The sequence below is a fragment of the Lynx rufus genome, unplaced genomic scaffold, assembly GCF_022079265.1.
Source record: "Lynx rufus isolate CCGP_SWC_20201006 ecotype Redwood Valley unplaced genomic scaffold, mLynRuf1.p SCAF_16, whole genome shotgun sequence".
In the NCBI taxonomy this organism is placed as follows: domain Eukaryota; kingdom Metazoa; phylum Chordata; class Mammalia; order Carnivora; family Felidae; genus Lynx; species Lynx rufus.
The window spans coordinates 9,070,133-9,092,479 of NW_025814830.1; the positions used below are offsets into that span (position 1 = coordinate 9,070,133).

Genomic DNA, 22,347 nt, shown 5'->3' on the forward strand with positions numbered 1-22,347 from the left:
TGACAACCTCATTAGCCAGCTCACCAGCCCCCCAGCCACCACTCAGAACACCACAGTCCAAGGGGTGCCTGGGTGGCTCCGTCGGTTAGGCATCTGACTTCGGCTCAGGTCATGATCTTGCGGTTTGTGAGTTCGAGCCCCACGTTGGGCTCTGTGCTGACAGCTCACATTCCGACTCTGTGTCTCCCCCCTTCTCTGCCCCTCCCGTGCTCATGCTCCATCTCTCTCTGTCTCTCAATAATAAATAAATGTTCAACAAATTAAAAAAAAAGAAAAAAGAATACCACAGTCCAAAGGGAAAGTCCTATTTAAAACTCTTGGGTGGCTTCACACTGCACCTAAAATAAAGCCCTTTTCCAGCCAAGAGGCCCCAGGTGATGTGAGACCCACCTGCATGCTGGCCTCACCTCATGCCCTTTCCCCTCACCCACTCGGTTCCAGCTACAATGGCTGCCTTTTGTTCTTCAAAATGCAGTTTCATTCCCCTCCTCAGGGCCTTTGCATGTGCTCTGTAGCTCTTCCTCAATATTCGAGGCTTAGTTCATACCTCACTCTTTCAGCCCTCCCCATAGTGGCATCCAGATCGCACTCATCTCCACCCCGGGTCCTCTTTCTCATTTTACCCATTACCCTGGTTTTTTTTTGTTTTAATGTTTATTTATTTTAGAGAGAGAAAGACAGATTGAGCACACAGAGAAGGGACAGAGAGAGACAGAGGATCTGAAGCAGGCTGTGCACTATCAGCGCACAGCCTGACTCGGGACTTGAACCCACGAACCATGAGATCATGACCCGAGCGGAAGTTGGACGCTCTATATCGTGCTTTATATCCTGCTTAGCACTAGTGAAGATGAGCCTGCCATTTGCTTATTAACGGACTGTCTTTCCTACTAAATTACAAGCTCCTTGCCTATCTGGTTAGGCACAACCTACATGGAGCTTCCCAACAAATACTGTTGGAGCTTGGCCAAGCCTCGCCTCTCTGGACGGCACCCAGGGCTGCTCAAGTTCCCACCATATCCCTGGGCCTCTGGCTCCCTCTCGCGCCAGCTGCTCTCTGGCCTCTGTATCCCTGAATACACCACTTTCTCCGCCCGAGGCACCCCACTCTGCCCTGCAGAACTGGACCCACCCACTCCTACAGGGTCCCCTTGCTCCCTCCCTCCTCTGCGGCACCTTCTATGGGCTCCCCACATGCCAGGCCCCCCTTGATCTATCACAGCATTGAGCTCAGTTTGGAAAAGATCTGTTTGCTTTTCGGCTTCTGCTACCAAACCTGCAAAAGCAGGGCCAGCTGGATGCATCGTTGTCTCCTCTGCTGAGAGCCTGGGAATGTCACCCCTCCTCAGGGAGCCTCCCAGAGCCTCCCAAGCAGAGATAGCTCTCCTTCCGTGTTTCATGGAGCCGCACATGGGTCTAAAGGCTCACACTTACACAGCATGTACCCCATGGCCACCATTTTGGGGCGTCCCCTCCACAGAATAGTCCCCAGAGGGACCCTGTCCTTCCCACCATTGAAGAAACAGAGACATAGTAAGGGTAAGTACCTGGATGTAGCTGACCCCAGGATTCAGAACTGGTCCCCCTCTGAGGAGTGTCACCTGTCCGCTGTCCCCACCCTCCATGGCCGGGGGCATCTCAGGACAGGGTCCAGGTGTGCAACTCCTCTCTGGTCCCAGGGAGCTCAGGAGATGGGTGCTTTGCAAATGACTAGAGTGAGCAGGTCCTTGAACTTCTTGTGAACACACAGCAAACTCGGCCCCCACCCTGTCCCCAGCGTTGTCCCAGGCTTCTGCCTGGGGTCCCCTTCACACCCCCCACCCCTCACTTCTGTCCCAAGCTGTCCTGATTCTGTACCCCTAACACCTCTGGAATCGCTTCCCTCCTCCTGCCCAGATGCCAGCATCTCACGACTGGAAAGTCCAGCCAACGGCTCAAGGGACCCCAGAAACTACAGCCTGGTCACAGCAGTCCTGCTTAAACCCAGCAACAACTCTCATTCTCCTTCCTCTGCCATCCAAACTCCTCACCCGGGCCCCTGAGGCCCTGCCCCACCCAGCCCCTCACTACCTCACCAGCCTCACCCCCTGCTATATATTGAATGTTTGTGTTCCCCCCACAAATTCGCATGTTGAAATCTTAACCCCTAACATGATGGTGTGAGGAGGTGGGGCCTTTAGGAGGTGAGGGGGGCACGAGGGTGGAGTCAGTGCCCTTATCCCATTCCATCCAGAGAGCTCCCTCGCCCCTTCCACCATACGAGGCACCGCAAGATGGCTATGAGCCAGGAAGAGGGCCCTCACCAGACATCAACTCCGCCAGCACCTTGATCTAGGACTGCTCAGCCTCCCAAACTGACAGAAATAAATGTCTGTTGTTTACAAGCCACCCCATCTGTGGTATCCCGTGACAGGAGCACAGACTTAGACACCCGCCATCTTGCTCCGTGTACCTCCCGCGGCAGCCACGCTGCCCATTCTGTCTGTCCATCCATTCATTTGCCTACTTGACAAATGTTTGCAGAACACCCACCACCGACCAAGCACGATTCCAGCTTTGGGAATCCAGCGGTGAATGTAAACCGATAATGTCAGGTGCTATGAAGACAAAGCAGGGCAACGTGATCGAGCCTGCTGGGAGACGCTGGTTTGGATGCACTCCCCACTGCGGGGAGGTCTGGAGTACAAACGGGGAGGAAGTGTGGGGCGAGGCCCGAGAAGAACTAGGGAGAGAGTTCCAGGCTGAGGGACAAGCACATATAGCCCCCGAGATGGGAAGGGACTTGCAGTGTCCAGGGTGGCCAGAGCCCCTGGGAGGGGCCGGCAATGCAGCAAAGCAGGGAACAGAGCCCTGCTGGGCCGGGCAGGCATGGGATGGGGGCTGGACGCTACTCCAAGGGCAACAGAGGACGTTACCTCGAGGGTGTGAGCAGGCGGATGACGTGATCTGGTCACCGTGAGAACAGACCACAGGGGCGAGAGGGGAAGTGGGCGTCTTGGGGGGCTAAGGAAGTCCGTGGAGATACTTGGGGTGGGGCTAGGTGGTCAGATCTGGGTTTCACTCTGGAGGACAGACCCATCCTTAAACTGCAAGCTCCTTCTAAGGTCCTCTCAGAGCCTTTGGAAGCCCCTTTCCTACCTCTTCCTCCTCACCCTCAATTTCCTAGCACAGTCACTGATTTCCTAAAGAAGATTTTCCTCCACAAGGGGACCCTGACATTTAATCTCTGGAATGAAATCCGGAGAAATCCAAAGGATGAGCCACCTGTAGAAATGATGGGATAGATAGGGCTGTCTAAATGCCCACAGGCCAACCAACCAAAGCATTCGTGATTGTCCCCCAGCCCCAAAAGCCCTCTATCCCAGCTGTTTCTGTTTTGCCATCAGCTCTCTGTCAGACTCTGCCAATAGGGGGCGATAGCGGGACGCTGCAAGGCTGGAGGAAGAAGGGACCTGCCCGCTCCTTTGGGCTTGCTCTCAGTGGATCCTCCCAGGGCAGCATTTAATCCAGTTTGTGGCTTCCCTGCATTTGTAGAACCGGCCTCACCGGCCTCACCAAGCTCCATTCGGGGAAGCCAGCGCCAGCCAGCAAGCACCTGCCTCTTAAGCTTCCAGCAGTTTCGGTTCTTCTCTCTAAAGAAGAGTTCCTTCAGAGCTAGGGAAGCAGCCATTTCCCACCTTGCAACCTCCACGACACCTGGAGAGCAAGGGTGTGCAAACTGCGGCCCTCAGGCCAAGTCCGGTCCATCTGCCTGATTTTGTGAATAAAGTTTTATTGGAACACTCCCAGGCCCAACTGTTTAGGTATTTATTGCCTATGACTGCTTTCCATCTGGCACAAGAGTTGAGTAGTTGTGACAGTATGGTCTGAAAGCCAAAAAGACTTCCTATCTGGCCCCTGACAGGAAAAAGTTTGCTGAGGCCTGCCTTGGAATTCAACTTTTACCCTCGTAGTTACCTAGTTAACAACTTGGTTCCTAGTGAATGACTCTCTGGGACAACCTGTGTCCTGGGAGGACCCTGACTGATGCAGAAATGATGACAGCCAGGTCACGAGAGCACTCGGGCCGCAGGGTCACGCACCGTTCAGCCTCGAGGAGGGCCCACTAACGAGCACTTTCTCAAAAGGAGAACAGTTAATCTGCAGAAGAGGGCACAACCCGCTCCCAAACCCCAGAGGTCTGCACCGTGAGTCACCTCCAGGTGCCAGTGTCCCTATTTGCCACCAGCACTCTGCACGTCCCTGATCTGCTGGGTCATCAGGCCCAGGTGGTAGATCAGCTTGCACACAGCTGGCACCTGCAGCGGTCTTCGCGTGCTCTGGGCCTCCCTCAAAATGAAAAGCCGTGTGGGTTTCTAGTAAACGGGCTGAACCAGCACACAACTTATCCCCAAATCCCCAACCCCACCCGACGTCACCAGTACCAGACAAACAGCACCCCCTCCTCAGAAGTCTGAGTTTCAGCTCCGTGGGGCCCTTTGGCTGAGTTTCTAAGTGTTAATCTTTCCAACTTCTTCCCCTGTCCCCTTAGGCCCTCAGGACGGTGGCTACTTCCTGCCACCCTGTGATCCCTTAGTTCGCTTTCTACCCTTCCAGTTATCTGGTTAACAACTTTACATTCAGGTAACAATTCTTTACACCAGATCCTCTCTGTTCAAGTAGCTGTTGGGATTCCATTCAAGTACCTGGTGCTATTTTTGTCTCCAGATTGGATCCTGACCGGCTGATGTCAACAGCACGTTGACTGCCAACCCCCTTAAATGCGATTTCCTGCTCACGAGATCTGATCGGTGTAATATTGCCAGTGGAGCGGACAAGCGTGACCCCGGGTGCACTGTCAACATCAAGTTCTCTGTGGCCTATGTGATGGCAGAAAGCAAGGAAACAGGTATCACCCGGAGGCAAGACTGAAGACTCCTGGTGGACCTCAGAAAGCGTTATGGAGAAAAAAAGCATTTGCCAGGTCAGTAGCTCACACCAGCTGCCAAGGGCTGTGTTGACTTCCTCCAGCAAAGCTACTTAATTTGGTCCGGCCACCGCAATCGGAGTCACCGCCTGATTACATTTACAATAATCCACAGTCCTTGTCCAAGATCCATCTGCCTCCCGCACAGGCCGAACCGGCCAGGTGACTGGGGATGAGATCACTACCTCTGCTTCTTTCAAGCCGTTAACGGCGGCACTAATCTCTGCAATTCCCCCAAAGGACGTAGAATTGCTTTTGGATTACTATCCTGGGAAGGACGGGGAATTCTAGGGGCTTCCGCTCGGTTCTTTTACGGTAACGGCCCCGACTCCACGGGTCAGTGAGCCAGTGTGGGATTCCGCTGGCTGCAATTATACGAGTGGGACCATGGAAAACACAGGGTGGGTCTGAGGACCTATCGGACCCATTCTGAGTGGAGCTTGGCTCAGACTCCATCTATCACCTGACCACATAAGGCCTGCTGCGGTCCACCAGGAAAAATCAAAGTGATCCGCCATCTATAAAAATGATGGTGGGGGACACCTGAGTGGCTCAGTCGGTTAAGGGTCTGACTTCGGCTCAGGTCATGATCTCGCGGTTTGTGAGTTTGAGCCCCGCGTCAGGCTCTGTGCTGACGGCTCAGAGCCTGGAGCCTGCTTCGGATTCTGTGTCTCCCTCTCTCTGCCCCTCCCCGGCTCACAAAGCTCGCTCTTTCTCTCTCAAAAGTAATAAACGTTAAAAACTTTAATTAATTAATTAAAATGACAGCAGGCATCGGGGCAAGGGTGTGGGTTGTCTATCTAAAAGCCAATCACAACCCTCTGTGGGAGGGGGAGCCTGTATAGAAACTGCTGTAAGCTTTTCCGGAAAGCGGCTGGATAATATAGAACAAAAGCCATACGAAGGGACCTCCTCTTTTACCTAGTCATTCTATTCAGAGAATCAGTTCTAATCAGCTGCAATGCAGACCGTGCTTGGGTGCATAAAGACAAATAAAAATACCTGAAAACAACTAAATACAAAAAAAAAAAAATGCTTCGCTAAATCACAGTCTCTCCACATGGGGATTAGTATACAGCTATGTAACACTCTGTTTAGGTCGAAACATTTAGGTATTATTTTTGGCCTTTCTGATCGGCAGAGGTTTTTTGGGTTTGTTTTTGTTTTTTTGTTTTTTTAAAGATTGATAATACCTCTTGCTGGCAAAAGTGTGGGAAATCTGACATTCTCGTGCACTTCTGGTGGGAATACAAATTGGCGGAACGTTTTCGAACATCCATCTGGCAGTCTCCGCTTAAACAACATCGTTCACGCTCTCTGACCCGGCGCTTCCGCTGTTTGGAGTTTATCCTCCAGGAAGACACCCACAGATCCACAGCCCAGTTGATGGTGGCATTGTCTACACTAGCAAAAACTGGAAACCACCCAAACAGGGGATGAGTTAAATAATTCATGCTCAGCTGCACAATGAAATCCGTATTTCTCCTCTTGAATTTCAGAGAGTCACCTCCAACAACCCATGCCCAGAGACAACTCTTATTTCCCCAAATCCACCAAACAGCTCCTCCCACGTCCTCCCCATGGGGGAAACCAGACTCACCACCCACCCAGCTGCTTAGGCCACATCCCGCAGTCACCCTTGACTCTTTCCCTCGTGAGCACACCCAACATGGCCAGCACTGGAGTATAAGCCACCTTCTTTCTGCCTTCTGAACCCTCCAGTGGACTTCTAAATGGACCATCCTGGGTCTACTCTTCTCCCATTACGCTCTTTCTCAAGAGAGCAGCCGGAGCGATCATTTTTAAATGATTCGAAAATTAAGGTCATATGTCCGTACAATGGAACATTATTCAGCCCTACACAGGAATATATGGTCCTGATCCATGCTACAACATTTTTGAACCTTGAACACGTGGCGCTGAGTGAAAGAAGCCACACAAAAAAAGGCCACATACTGGATGACTCCATTTACATGAAATATTTAGAATAAGTAAATCCAGGGAGACAGAGAGATTGGTGGCAGGGGTTAGCAGACTGGTGGTTGTTGGGAGCTGGGGAAAGGGGGAATGGGAGCTGACTGCTTCATGGGTATGGGGTTTTCTCTGGGGGTCACAAAAATGTTTCAGCACTAGGAAGAGGTGGTGGTTGTACAACATTGTGAATATACTAAATGCCGCTGAGTTATACACGTTAACATGGTTCATTTTACGTGATACGAATTTTACCTCAACAAATAAAGCAGAAACAAATGAGATCACATCACATTTCCTGCGTCAATCCTTCCACTGGCTTCACACACAATGAAAATAACATCCAGGGGGCACCCGGGTGGCTCAGTCGGTTAAGCGCCTGAGTCTTGACTTTGGCTCAGGTCATGATCTCACAGCTCGTGAGTTTGAGCCCCACATCGGGCTCTGCACTGACAGCACAGAGCCTGCTTGGAATTCTCTGTCTCCCTGTCTCTCTGGCCTTCCCTTGCTCGCACATGTGCGCACACGCTCTCTCTCTTAAAAATAAATATCAAAAGGAAGAAGAAAAGAAAACAGAAAATAACATCCAAACTCCTTACCCGCAAGGCCCCGTGATCCAGGCTCTGCTCTGGGACCTTGTACTCTCCCTCACCCACTCCCCACAAGACTCTGTGACAGCAGTAATTTCATCTCCATTTCAAGAGAGGACACTGAGTTCAGAGAGGCGACCTGTTGCGCAGGGATCACGTGGGCACCTGAGGCTGGCTCCGCCTGACCTGTAACTAGCTCCTGGCCGTAGGGGGTCTCCACGGAGGCCACCCCGACCGTCCCTCAGGATGGGGCACTCACTGCCCCAGCTGCCAAGGGTGCTGGTGGCTGATCCCTCTCAGCTCTGTGGGTGGAAGAGCTTCCTCGCCCAAGGCACTGACCCTCCCTGAGGACAGCCCCTTCCAATGACAGGCCGGAGGGGCATATAAAGTCCTGCCCCTCACCTCGGGGGCTGTCTTTGAGGCCATTCCGGCTCCAGAGCTCCAGCTCCGCCCCCACAGGGCCAGTCGTAACTGCAGAGTCTTAACTCTGCCCAGGCCGGCTCCTTCACTCCCTCACAAGGCTGGTTTCCAAGGGGGCCTCCTGCCTGCTAATCTCCACATCAGAGTCTGCTTCCCTGGACCAACCTAAGATATCTGCTTTGCCCTTGAGGGCGGGGCCTGCGGGCACAGACTTTATGGTGTGGGGCACTATGGCTACAACGTGTGAGTGACAGGTCAGACTGGCATTGTAGAAGATCCTACTGGGGGACAAACCAGAAGGGAGAGAGCTGGGAGGCCAAGAGGCCAGTGAGGAACCGAGGGGCCGGGGCCTGAACTCACGGCCACGACAGTGAGGCCAGGGAGAAGGCCAATTCCAGCAGTGGCCACTGGGTGGAATAAACGGACCGGAATTCAAGACTGGCCTGGGGACAGGTGGGGTGACTGGGAAGATTCCGGTGCCCCGGGCTGGCTTCCATCTGGAAGTCACTCATCAGTTCTGGGCCAGCCTGTTGGGGGCCAGCCCTGGCTCTGCCGGTCACTAGCCGTGTGGCCTAGACATGGGACCTTGGTGCCTCACTCTCCATTAGAGAAAACTGGGCTGAGACCAGGCCCTCCTCATGGGGTGGGGTTAATACAGTTCAGAAAGCCAGCGTGCGTGGGCATCATCCTGTCCACTCTGAGCTTTCCAAGTACCTGCTGGGTGTCTGGGAAGGACCCGAGGTCGGAGGCACCTGGCTGCAGCCCCGTGGGAGGGGAGGGCGGTGTGGAAATCCCTTCGCCTCTGAGCCCCAGAGCAGCAGTGGGAGGACAGGGATTGTTAGGATCATTAAGTAACACTTGAAAAGCCTCCGGCGTGTGGTGTGGAGTCAACAGAGGCTGCTGCTGCGGCTGCGGCCGGGAGAACCCGAGTACCGCACGAATCTCCGTGTACTTGGCCATCCCACGGCAGGCAGGCAGGCAGCTGAGCCTCTGCAGGGCCAAGCCCCGCCCACCCTTCGTGTTCCCAGCCTGCTCCTCCTCCAGTGTTCTCTCCCTAAATGTCACCGCCGTCACCCAGCTGCCCAGCAACAGAGAGGCTCAGTCCTCTCTCCTACGTCCGCCGCCCCAGGCAGTCACCGAGCCCTCCCCCTGTCCCCCCTTTGCCATCCCCCTCCCCCCCTGCAGGCCATCCTGCTGACCCCCCAGCCCGAGTGATTCGGTTTCCTCACTTGAGCCAGTTGAAACCTTGGGGACACATACCAGGAACCTCCTACTGACGGCCCAACTCTTAACCTGCTCAGTAATAGCAACGCCAGGCCTGGCCACTGTATCCCCAGGGTACAGCACAGGCCTGGCACACAGTAGGCCCAGGTATATGCTAGCTGGTTTGAGAACAAACACGTGAATGTATGCACGTGCTGGCCAGGCTGGTAGGAAGAACGTTAATAAGAATAGAGAATAGAAAGGTGCCTAGGTGGCTCAGTCGGTTGAGCGCCCAACTTCAGCTCTGGTCATAATCTCACGGTTGGTGAGTTCGAGCCCCACATCGGGCTCTGTGCTGACAGCTCAGAGTCTGGAGCCTGCTTCAGATTCTGTGTCTCCCTCTCTCTCTGCCCTCCCCCGCTTGCGTGCTCTCTCTCTCTCTCAAAAATAAAATAAACATAAAAAATTTAAAAAGAAAAAGAATACAGAATAGAGCACATAATTATAGTACCCACTACCTGCCAGGCCCTATTCTAAGCCCCAGGAATAACTCGTTTCATGCTTGTGACAGCTGTGCGTACTAGTGACTATTATTTCCTCAATCATACTGTTGAAGAAATGATGTTACAGAGAAGTTGAGTAACTTCCCCGAGGTCACACCACTAATAGGCCGCAAAGCCACGATTCAAACAGGACTCGGGACCACAATCACAGCAGCCCATCAGAAAAGCTCCTGGCCTCTGTCTTATGCTTGCCCCAGATGACACCATCAGGCCAAAGCCTCCTCCCCTCAGGTAGGCCTGAGGCCCTGGGGGTTAAGTCAGGGGCTACTCTCCTAGAATCTGCTTATTTCTGGGGACACCGATGAATGAATGGTTCTGAGCCTACATGACTGAGGACCAGGATGTGGAAATGGAGGTCATGGGGAAGCAGGCCAGTCTGGTGGGAGCTGGGCCACCAGCTCTCCTTGCCCCCTGTCTTCTCAGTTTCTGGCCTCAGGCCCTTCAAACCCACCCAGGACAGAAGCTTTCAAACAGGCTAGCAGCTGTGGGGCAGTGCCTCGGGCCTGCCCCTGGGGTGAGGCGGGGAGAGACCTAGCCACCAGGACTCCAGGGACACCCCCACTCTGCCTCCACCAGAGTTATTCGGCTTTGTCCAAGGGTTCTGAGAGTGCTTTCAATTGGGAAAAAAGGTTCTGCAGTCAAAACAGCTTTTGAAAATCAGTGCCCTGAGGAATAAATGCCCTTGTTAAGCAAAGTGGCCTTCTCAAGTCTACCTTGGTGACATTCAGGGGTTTGGATGCAGTGAATTATGGGATGGAGGAGACAGGAGGGTGAGGATCCTGGATGTCCTCAGCCAAGTCCAATGTCAAGGCTTCCGTGACTATTCGTGGCCACAGGTCCCTGCTCTGTGCACCTGCCCTAGGCGAGCCGCAAGCCTGGGGCCTGTCTCCCAGGACACAGTCCTGCCCCCAGGTGTTCACCTACATGGTTTCTCCTGCCTAGAATAAATACAAGGAGGGACCACATATTGAGTCCTCCTGCCTCTGACAAACAACACGTGCGGTACTGTCCCTGTTTCCCAAAACCCTCATGACAGACCCATGAGGCCTCCTTATCCCCATCCTAGGCAGGGAAAAACAGAGGTTCACGAAAGAGAGACAACTCACCTGAGGATTCAAACCCAGACTGGTCTGACTCCAACAAAATACTCTTTCCACAGCACCCTTGCCTACCACCTCCCACACCCCTGCCTCTCTCCCCTCCTCCCCTTCATCCAAATCCCACCCACACTCAAGGCCCTTCCAGGGGACCCCATTCTCTCTCACCCTGACTCCCCTTCTATAAATGCCATTTCCTCTTCTCTGAACACATTCCCTTCTTCCCATATCCCCTCACCTTGCTGACTGCCTCACACACCTTGGGAATCTGCTTGGGTGTCACCTCTTCTGGGAAGGCCTCCCTGGATGCCTGGCTGGGTCGGAAGCCTCCTCTGGGTCCCTTCTCTGAATTTTCTCCGTCACAGCCCCAAAGGCTGTCTTGTGGTCATCTGCGTTCCTGCATCCTAAGGACACCCTAAGCTTTTGAGAGCAGGGTCCAGGCAGGTCCACTGTGCTTACTGCTATAGCCTACGCCCAGCATGGTGCAAGGCACACAGTAGGTGCTCAATAAATGAGTTCAACAGGCAGCCCTGATGTCTGCCATGTGTGAGGCCCTCCCAGCAGGTGCGGGGCACAGTGCACCAGCGAGCGCTACCCCTGTCCTCCTGGCCCAGCCCTGCCACCTGTAGGAAGCCCCTCTCGACCCCCTCAGTCTTTGTCCGATTCCAGCTCCATGTCTCTTTTTGTGCACCCAAAACATCTCTGAGAGCCAGCTAAGCCAAGGTGGCGTTAGGGGAGCATCTGGCAAGGCAAAGCAGGCCACTGGAGGTGACACATCGCCTCTCATCCCCCACACCGCGCCTGCCCCATGGTGCTCACCAGGCACAGCAACACGGCGCACCTCTTGTTAGGCGCCAGTGGCTGAAGTGCCACTGGCTGGTGGCCTCCCCACACCCACCTGGGCCACGCCCCTTCCCCAGACCCGGCCCGGCCGTACCCGGTTGATGAGCTCGCCGACCATGCCCGTCCAGGAGCCGTTGGGCTCCGGCGCCCCGTACAGCCCGTCTTCCACCAGCCGTAGGCGGTAGCGGAAGCGCAGCAGCTCAGCCAGCTCCCGCAGCATGTCCACGCAGAAGCCCTCGAAGCGCTCGTTCCCGGACAGGGCCTGGAAGTTTGGCCGCCGCATGACGTACGGGTTCTCCTGGGAAGCAGCAGAGAAGCGAGGTCAGGGCCCGGGCGTCCAGCGGCTGCTGGGGGAGCGCGGATCAGGAATCCACCGCGCTGCGGGATGGAGTCACCGCCTCCGTTCCTTGCGCACAAACGCTCAGGGTGCGGAGTGGGCCTGGAAGCTAGGGCCACAGACGCTGGGGGCTTCCCCTCTGGCAGATCACGGGGAGCTGTTTTAATCTCCACCAGCCAACCTGATGCTCAATCGTCTCAAACTCAAATGCCTACCAGGGGAGGCGCGTTAGTAACCTAAGAGTGAATCACACTGTTGGGAGATTGTGCCAAACTGGAACAGGGGCTTTCAGATTTCTGACTAGGACCTCACAGTAAGAAATACATTTTACCTTCCAATGCGAACCACACATGCGTGCGCGCACACAGGCACTTAAATAGACTTTGTTCCTTGAAATGGTCCATACCCTTAGTGACTAAGGGCAGCACACCCTGATTATTTTCTGTCCTGCTCTACCTCGCTTTCCTACACGACCAGTAGCGACCCACTGAACTGACTTGATGAGCTAGCACGGGATCAGAGGGCCACCAGGACTTAGCTCCAGCCGACACCACCACCACCACCACCACCAGGGAAGCAGGCCTGAGATGCCAGATGGCCCAATGTCAAGAATGTTGGAAACCTCGGCTGTTTTGTAAAACGTCCTGATTACAAAGGTTAACAGCCACACACATTCAAATACCAATCCTTGTGATGCTTTGCAGGCTAAACAAATAACCTGAGACTGTGCAGAGGTTTGCTACCTTGATGCTTATTTCTGAGGGGTTCCAGCACACCTTACTGACCCCCAGTGCACCAAATAAGCACAAAGGCAGAGGAAATGTGCCAAAGGGCTAGTAAGACGAGGCATATGAAGATGATGTCAGCAAAAAGGGAATCTTATCTTGACACGGTTATTGTCTGAACGGGTGTTTGTATAGTGTCACTTCAGACTTAGGCACAAAGGAAGTTAGGACTCAGGACACAGCGGCAGGGGTAGGTGGGGGGGAGGGGAGGTCTTGGCAAGAATCTCCACAATGGTTACCTCCCACGGAATCCCTGCTATGTGCCCAGCCCCTGCACTTCATGTGCTCGCAGGAAAGAATCGCTTTAACTCCTGGCACTGACCTCACACCGGAGGCATCATCAGACTCATTTTACACATGTGGAAACTGAGGCTCACAGAGGTCAAGTGAGGCGACTGGTTACACGGCGACAGGGACGATGAGGCCAGGTCTTATTATAGGCTCTGGATTCCGGGACCACACCAAGCCCCACAGCTGGGGGGTAGTGGGATGGAGGGAAATCAGTGCTTCTCACTCTCCAACGAAGCTGCCTTTCCAAGCCCAAAACTGTGGAACTGGGAGTAGGAATGTGAGATAATCCTAATAATAGCAGCGGTAGCTAGAATTTCTTGCAGGCTTGCTGTGTGACAGCTATTCTGTCGGCGTGGGAAGTCGATATTATTACCTCTGTTTTAGAGATGAGGACACTGAGGTCCCAAGAAGTGAAGTAGTAAGCGGCCAAGACGGACAAGCTGGTCTGACTCCAGAGGTCTGCTCTTAAGCCCCGTGCAAGACAGAACCAAGGTGGACAGAACCAGAGAGCGGCATGGGAGAAGCCAGACAGACGGAGGACCCAGGCCGGACCCAGCATTAGAGCTGGGAGGTTCTCCCCAAGCTCTTTCGATATACAGAGCAGGGAAGCTCAGGGAGGTCATGTGTCTTGTCCAAGGCTACGCGGCGGTGAAGCAGGGCAGTGGGGAGGGAAGGTGGGGCGAAGCCGGGGCTCAAAACCCGGTTCCCGGGCACGTTCAGTGAAGCCCTTGTTCCTTCCACCAGGGCTCAGCTGATCTCCAAATTCAAGGCTGAGGCGCTTGGGTGGTGATCTGGGTTCAAGGTCTCAGGATCAGGGTCTGAGCTTAATAAGGTCAGAAACAGAGACTGGGGCCTGTGAACAGAAGTCAAGATCAGAAAACAATGATCTAGGACTCAGCAGGGAGCCCCAGACCATCAGAAGCAAGGGTCTTATGGAGCCGCTCATTCAGGGTTTTCAGACTTGTTCAGAGCCTTCTGCGGAAGTACTGCAGACAGTGGGCTGGTGCTAAGTCTGATTCTGAGAATCCATCCCACAAATGGCTGCGCATCTGTACATAAAATGTACGCCCGACAGAATCATGGCAGCACAGCTCCCGGTGGGAACAAAGACTGCAACAGCCTAATTTGGGACAGGTTAAAAAGATTATTGATGTCATCAAAGACTCCTAGGCAACTACTAAAATAACAAGTTCTATCGGATATATTAAGAGAAAAAAAAAAGCCACAGAACAACGTGTACAATATGCTACTCTTTGTGAAGGAAAGACTGAGTGCTTGTACATGCATAGAAGCTTCTGGAAGGATGTGGCCTCTGAGGGAAAAAATGGGCGCCTGGAGGGAGAAGGAGCCTGGCTTTTCACTCCCCACCCGCATGTGCTGTTTGGATTCTATTTTACATAGGTTTGTATTAACTTGTGTGTCTTCCTTGATATGATGAATTGTTTTAATTAAAAAATGTAATACTAAATATTAAAATATTAAAATTTTTTGAAGTAGGATATCTAAATGTATACAGAAACACAAATGGTCAGGAAAAGCCAGAGCAATCCTAAAGAAGAAACTGGAGAATTGACCCTATTGGGTATTAATTAATACTTAATTTACAGCCATGGTATTTGATGGGGCACCTAGGTGGCTCAATTAAGCATCCGACTTCAGCTCAGGTCACAACCTTGCAGTTTGTGGGTTCAAGTCCTGCATCGAGCTCTGTGCTGACAGCTCAGAACCTCGAGCCTGCTTCAGATTCTGTGTCTCCCTCTCTCTCTGCCCCTCTCCTGCCCGTGCTCTCTCTCTCAAAAATTAATAAATAAATAAATAAATAAATAAATAAATAAATAAACATTTAAAAAAATAAATAAATAAAATAAGCTTTAAAGCTATGGTATTTGAAACAATGTAGTATGGGACCAAAGATAGACAAACTGACAATAGAACAGGGAGCTTGGAAACCCACACATAAAGAGATACTTGAGGGGCACCTGGTTGGCTCGGTGGGCAGAGTGTGCAATTCTGGATCTCGAGGTTGTGAGTTCAAGCCCCACATTGGGTGTAGAGATTACTTAAAAATAGTAAAATCTTTACTATTAAAAAAGAAGATGCTTTATCACAAAGGTGAGACTGGTGAAGGAGAAAGAATGGTCATCTTTAATAAATGTGCTGCTCAATTGAACATCCACGTGAAATAAATATTCTGAGCCCTTGCCTCACATGGTACATAAAAATCAAATTCATGTGGATTGTAGCTCTAATCGTACAAGGTAAAATGATTAAGTTTTTAGAAAACGAATAGAAGACTATCTTCATGACCTTGGGGTAGGCAAAGAATTCTTAAATTCTAAAAGCATCGGGGCAACTAGGTGGCTTAGTAGGTTAAGCGTCTGCCTTCGGCTCAAATCATGATCTCATGGCTCGTGAGTCTGAGCCCCGCGTCAGGCTCTGTGCTGACAGCTCGGAGCCTGGAGCCTGCTTTGGATTCTGTGTCTCCCTCTCTCTCTACCCCTTCCCTATTCACACACACACACTCTCTCTCAAATATAAACAAACAGTAAAAAAAAATGATAACTTCTAAAAGCATTAATCAAAAAGGAACAGAAAACATGGATAAATGGACTTTAGTAAAATTAAAAATCTTCCCCTTTCACCAGAAGATTGAAAGTGAAGAGGCAAGCCACAAAGGGGAAGATATCTGCACTACACGTATCTGGTGAGAACTTGTATCCAGAAAATAGAAATGACTCACAAATCAGTAAAAAGGTCATATATCCCCATTTTTTTTAAATTAAAAACAAAAAAAGACTTGGATGGGGGACTTTCCAAAAGAAGACTGTTGGGGCGCCTGGGTGGCTCAGTTGGTTGTGTCCAACTCGTGATTTTGGCTCAGGTCATTACCTCACAGTTTGTGAGATCAAGCCCCGTGACGGCTCGGGGCCTGCTTGGGATTCTCCCCCTCCCTGCCTCCCTCCTCCTCCCCCCCATTCAAAATAAATAAATAGACATTTAAAAAGAAGACAATTGTCAAATAGCCAACAAACCGCAAAAAAGGTGGTCAACCTGCCTGTTAGGGAAATGGGAAATGGAAATGAAAACCACAATATGGTGGGCATGAGGGTCAGAAGGGTACCGAGCTCAGGGCTGTCGGGAAGACTAACAGAAGCCAAGAATTGGCACAGCACTGAGATATCAGCCATGGCGGGTGCTATCTCATCAAGGATGCAAGGAGAGCATGCCTTTCATGCTGGGAAAGCAGGCGGCTTTCTTACCTCATGCAATCCTCCCACAGGCCTTCAAGGTGGGATTATTAGACCCATTTTATAGATGAAGGTATAGACTACCTGAAGCGGTAGGGGGTGAAGTCAGGAGGAGAGTGAGGGCTGACCGACCCCAGAGTCACCAAAGAGAAGGATGAAATGTCCCAGCTTGACGAAGACCATCACAGGGTCCACCAAGTGTTCTGGGAAAACTCTGCAGGAGGGAGAGGGGCTGGAGGCTGAGGGAGAGCCCTGCACAGCCTTGCCTCATTGGGCCTTTTTGTTAATTTTATTTTTATTTATTTATTTTTCCTTTAAAGTTTAGTATTTTGAGAGAGAGAGAGAGCACGAAAGTGCAAGAAGGGCAGAGAGAGAGGGAGAGAGGGAGAAGGCTCCACACTGTCAGCACAAAGCCCGATGCAGGACTCGAACTCACAAACCGTGAGATCATGACCTGAACTGAAACCGAGTCAGACACTTAACTGACTGAGCCCCCCAGGTGCCCCACCTTGGCCCTTCTTTTGCACCCTAGCTTCCCTGTGGGGCCTCTCTCAATCGTGGTACCAGCCACCCTCTCGGCTCCGGAGCAGTGAGGCCTCACCCCCGGACAGCCTCCCCTCCACCTCGACCTCCCCCTGCTCTCCCTGCTCCCTCACACCCAGCCCCTCTGCCAGCCTCAACCCCCACATCAGCTCCCCCTCCCTCCCCACAGCCCCTGTTGCGGGAATACAAGTCAGAAAACACCGGTGAACAAATGGGCAGGCCCAGCTGTGCACATGAGGCCACCACCTCCACATCCAGTCCGGCAAACATTTCCTAAGGCCCCCTGCTCCTATAGCTCATGCTTCTGGGGATGTCCGGCCCTTCCCTCTGTGTGCTCCCCACTCCTATACAGCTTCTTTTTGTTTTTTTTTTAGATGTTTGTTTATTTTTCAGAGAGTGAGACAGAGAGAAAGAGAGAAGAACACAGAATCCCAAGCAGGATCTGCACTGTCAATACAGAGCCCAGCTCGGGGCTCGAACCCACAAACCGTGAGATCATGACCTGAGACAAAGTCGCACGCTTAACCGGCTGAACCACCCAGGTGCACCGCCTTCACAGCTTCTGAAGCCCTGTCTAAGGCCACCTCTTTTGTGACGTTTTCCTCAAACCTTCTGAAGCTGAATCAGTTCCTTCTTTCTTCGGGGGGAGGGGGGTCCCCTCATTATTCTGTGTTGGAATTATTATGTCCAGGTCTGTCTCCTCCATCAGACTGGGATCCCCTCCCCCAGTGCCACCCAAGAGTAAGGAAACCACAAGACCATCTGTGACTATTCATGTGCTTCCGGCATTTGTGTAAGGTCTGGTGCACAGTAACTTCAGTAACTATTTGTGGAATGAATGAATGAATGGTGAATGAATGAATGAATCCATCAAGAGAAGCCTAAGTGTCAGCAAGAAAACAACACTGGCTCTTGGACAAAAGGGGAGACAAGTATGAGAGAGAGATGAGGCCTCCAGGGTCATGGCTCAGCTCTCCTGACATCCCCTCCCTGACCTCTGTCCCTGCTTCCCACCTAGGACCCTGTCTCTTCTGGCCCCAGGAAGCCTCTGGATCTGACCACACTCCCCCACGCAGGGAGGTGTGACTTCTCCCAGCCAGCCCAGCCTGGCCCTCAGGGCCCCTCAGTGAGGCTGTTACAAAGTGTCTGGTTTCCCGTCTGCGGGCCATCTGTCCCTCCCCAGCAGGCTCACTGGCCCTTCTCCAGGGGGACACGAGGTCCACATTAGATCAGGAGTCCCCTAGGGGCAGAGAGAACAGCTCTGCGCCGCGCTGCTCGAGGGGGCCTCTGATGTCCTGCGGAACCTGTGGTAATCCTCTCAGCCTCCGCGTCCACGGCTAGGAGCCGGCCCAGCTCGCGGGCTTACTGAGGGGCTCTCATAGATGGCACGTGCCAGCAGGCCAGGGACTTGGCTGCTCTGAAGGGCACGGCTGCCTGGCACACCAGCCTCCAGGCCCAGCTGCTCTGGGCCGCCTCCAGCTCACTAGGTCCTGTGCCTCACCCCCTGCTGGACCCCCCGGTGGCCCACTGTGCCCAGCGGGAGGTGGCAGGGTGTGGGAGAGGGGGCACAGGCTCCGAGCAGGTCGCTCGGCTCCAGCTGGGATTTGTCCTGTGACCTGTTTCCTTACCTTCAAAATGAGGAAAATAAGACAAACCTCATGGAGCAGCCGAGAGGTTTACAGAGCAGTGCCTGGACAGGGCCCAGCACAGCGGCTGGTGCAGAACAGGGTGCTCTGTAAATTGTCGCTGACGCACAAAGCCCCGCCCCCCCCCCCCCCCCCCCGCCCCGGTCTCTGATCTGCTAAGCACAGAAGCAGCACCCATGGGGGCTACAGGACCACGTCCTTGGCTGGTGCTCAAGTACAAAAGGACTGGAGACGCAGAGCCCGGCGGCTACGGATCACGCTCTGGAGCCTCAGGGACGTGACTTCCGCCCTGGCTCTGCCACGTACCTGCTATGGGACCCGGGGCAAGGTGCCTCACCACTCAGAGCCCTGGTTTCCACATCTTCAAGATGGATATTAAGTTGTCACGTGTCAACACACTCAGTTGGCAAGTGTGGCAAAATGACCACTCTAGCGACCGTGACTTCTGGGGGCCAGACACTGTGTGAGGCGCCCTACCTGTGCAGCCTCGTGGAATCCCCACGACCGCAGTCATTCCTATCTCTGCCGTGCGACAGCCAGCTGGCGGAGCCTGTGCCCTCCCGTGTTTCAGCAGCGATTAGGCCGGTGACACCTTGGCCACAATCAGGATTGCTGGGTGCATGGGTCACATTCCCTGCTGGTCTGTGTGCGGTGTGAGCCAAGGGATCCTCCTCCTTCACTAGGACTGGGCTGGGGCACTGCTCAGGAAAGGCCCCTCCACCTACTGCCCCCCCCCAGGGCCACTCACCAGAATGGTCGTGACCACCAGTGTCTTGTTGGCCAGTGTCTGCGACAGGTTGATGTCCAGGGTGGTGGCGTTCATGGCCAGGGTCCGGTTAGAGTACCATACCCCGATCTGGGGCAGAGAAGGTACCATCAGCACACGCCGGCCCTGCCCCCACCCCATCAGGACTCTGGAGCGTCCCCGGGTCTGCTCACCTCACGGTGGCCTTGCCGGGACTTCTCCAGGATGCGCAGGGTGTAGTTGGTCCTCTGCCCTTTGCTGTTGAACTCGACCCGCCCGGTCAGCCCGTCATACTCTACCTAGCAGGGCGGGAGGCGGGCAGAGGGAGGGGTGGCAGGGGCCCAGACATAGGGCGGGAGAAGCCCAGAGAGATGGAGACACAGAAGAAGGAGACAGAGAAGAAGAAGAGAGGGAGAGGGACCAGGAAGGACCGCGGTTAAACGAGAAAGACAACACGCCAGCAAAAGAAAGGAGATGGGACAAAGATGCAGGGGGAGGGCAGTGCAGACAGGGAGAGGGAGGTCCAGAGGGGAGAGATGGAGGAGAGGAGGAGGAAGAGGCCCAGAGACAGACAGCAGGAGGTGGGTGGGGTTGGTAGCGGGGGAGAGGGCAGAGGGGCCACAGGGTGGACACAGTTAGTGTCCCAGCCTGAGAAGGACGGCCCTGCCCCCTCGGCCCTCCCCGCTCCCCGCTCACCATGCGCAGGTAGTTCATGAGGCTGGTCCCATGGGGCCAAATATTGGCCGACGTACAGGCCAGCGGCTTCACACCGATCTCTTGGCTGCGGTTCAGCTCCCGGACGGCACTCACCACCACGTGCACGGCGTCAAACATCAGGGCCGCCGACAGCTGGGGTGGGGGGCAGAGGTAGAGCGAGGATGAGGAAGAGGCAGCTCAGGCAGGGGGCCCCAACGCCCCCGTGGTGCTACCCACAAGCCCTCAGACAACTCCCGTCTCTCCAGGAGCATGACACGGTGCAGGTCGGCAGTGAGGACCGGCCCCTGAGTGTCTTTCTCAGGGAGTCAGGTGGCAGCGGGAAAAACGTGCATGCTGCCCGTAGCTTTGTGGGAATAGCTCCTCCTGAATCATGCAGCCCTGCGCCTGTTTGGGGACGGGCTGGATGGCCAGCCGCGTCACCTCCACAGGGGGATGCTGGTGGGCCTCAGGGTGTGCCCGGGAATCCGCATCAGCGTGGCTGACGCAGGATGCAGGGTGTGGGAAGAGGGCCACAGCCTGATTATGGCTGGGCGCACGTGTGTGGGGGCTGGACGAAAGTGCCTGTTTGTCTACACGCAAAGTGCCAGGGTGGGCGTGGCATCTAGGAGGCAGGCGAGCATAAGGGCTGTGAGCCTGCGCCTGGGAAGCAGGCGGCTCTGAGCTGGAGACCCGGCTCTCCTATTTCCTACGGGAGGCCCAAGTCCCCACCCTGCTCGGAACCCCAGTGTCCTCCCGTGTAAGATGGGGATGATTGTCATCTCTGCCTCCACAGGCTAACGTGGGCACCAAAGAAGGTAATACGTGTCAGAGTTCAAAACTGCCCGGCACACAGTGAACGCTTGATACAAATTGGGCACCGAGCTGTGACTGAGGACATGGGGCATCTGTGTGTGTGTGTGTGTGTGTGTGTGTGTGTTTGCGGGAGTGTCTTCGCTAGGTTGGTGTGAAGGTCTGAATATCTGTGTTGTGTAGACAGCTGCAGGGGCACACTCAAATGTACCTCTACCCACGTTATGTCTGCACCGCCTGACTGCATGGCTCAGTGTCCACGTGCGTTTCTATGCGGTAGGAGTGCCTTGGTATCTTGGCACAGGACTAAACGTCTGTGAACGAATACACCTAAGTGTGTACCTTTTGTATGTTTGCGTTTATTCAACATATATTATTGGACACCTACCCTGGGCCAGGCTGATTTAGGTGCTGGTGATACAAAGACAAAGAAAACAGAAAGAAAACCCTGCACTCATGGAACTTACGGTCTAGATATCCGTATCTGTATCTAAGCAAAACATAGAGAATTAGATATGCAAGGACAGGTACTGTGCAGAAAAATACAGTACGGAAGGGAGCTGATTAGCAGGGAGTTTCTCGTTTTTATGGTGGGGACCAAGGAAGGTCTTATAACTGAGGGAATGTTTGAGCAATGACTTGGCAATGAGGGAGTGAGTCGCTAGTTCTCTGGGGAAGCACATATGAAGCAGTGGGAGGAGCAAGTGCAAAGGCCCTGGGGTGGGCATGTGCTAGGGCCATAGAGGCACCTGGAGGAGGCCAGTGTGGCTGGGGCAGCCTGGGAGGTACAGAGGAGGAAACAGATCAGACTTATCTTGGGGCCACAATGTGAGGCCTCACAGTAGGTACTTGGAAAGTGAGTGGGGGCGCTGGAGGGTTCTGGCACCATCTCACCAAAGTACAGAAGAAGTGCTCACCGCGGGACCTGGATAGGTGCTGGCTTCACAGTTCTCCCTCCAGGACATGTTGAGGCTGCGCACAAACTCGGGGTAGAAGGGATGTGAGGTGTTAAACATGGAGAAGCCCAGGATGTTGGAGGTGTCCTCCACGATCCCGTCCAGGTGCAGGATGGGGAAGTCCTGGGGCCAAGAAGAAAGGGTGAGGCCTGGGGCCAGGCCCCACATGGGGCAGACACCCTGGGAGGGGGGTGGGGGCCGGAGGGGCCGCGTTGGGGTACGCACCATGGTGGTGAGGATGTATTTGTAAAACGCTGAGGTCATTCCCAGCTCTGAAGCCTGGAGGACATGGGGCGGCACAGAGGCGACAGGAGGGGCGGAGGCCCACAGGCAGAAGCGAGGAGACGCCAAGAGAGGAAGAGAGATTTAGAGACAGGCCTAGTGAAGACACCCATGGGAAACACAGTAACAGACACCCAGAGACGGAGACAGGGAGAAGGAGCCGCGCGGGGGCAGAGGGAGACCCTGCTCCCTGATGCTGCACCAGTGGACAGGCGACCTGGGTGGAAGGAAGGCCTTATTGGAGGAGAGAATGGCACCCCCAGATGCCTGCATCCCCCTGGAGGGCACTTACAAGACTGCCTTCTGGAGACAGACAGGCAAAGGGACGCCTTAGAAACAGGACAGGCCGGGAGGG

General features: G+C 53.8%; 1 protein-coding gene across 1 annotated transcript in view; it reads right to left on the reverse strand.

The window, feature by feature from the left end:
• The window catches only part of GRIK5 (glutamate ionotropic receptor kainate type subunit 5), a 53,707-nt gene that overhangs the window by 21,204 nt on the left and 10,156 nt on the right, over window positions 1–22,347 (reverse strand). Inside the window, exons 7-12 of the mRNA XM_047079165.1 lie at window positions 21,936–21,989; window positions 21,672–21,833; window positions 19,945–20,097; window positions 19,443–19,547; window positions 19,252–19,359; window positions 11,748–11,951 (exon numbers count right to left, since the gene is read on the reverse strand). Of these exons, the coding sequence (XP_046935121.1) occupies window positions 11,748–11,951; window positions 19,252–19,359; window positions 19,443–19,547; window positions 19,945–20,097; window positions 21,672–21,833; window positions 21,936–21,989 (786 nt within the window). The remainder of the gene's footprint in view (window positions 1–11,747; window positions 11,952–19,251; window positions 19,360–19,442; window positions 19,548–19,944; window positions 20,098–21,671; window positions 21,834–21,935; window positions 21,990–22,347) is intronic.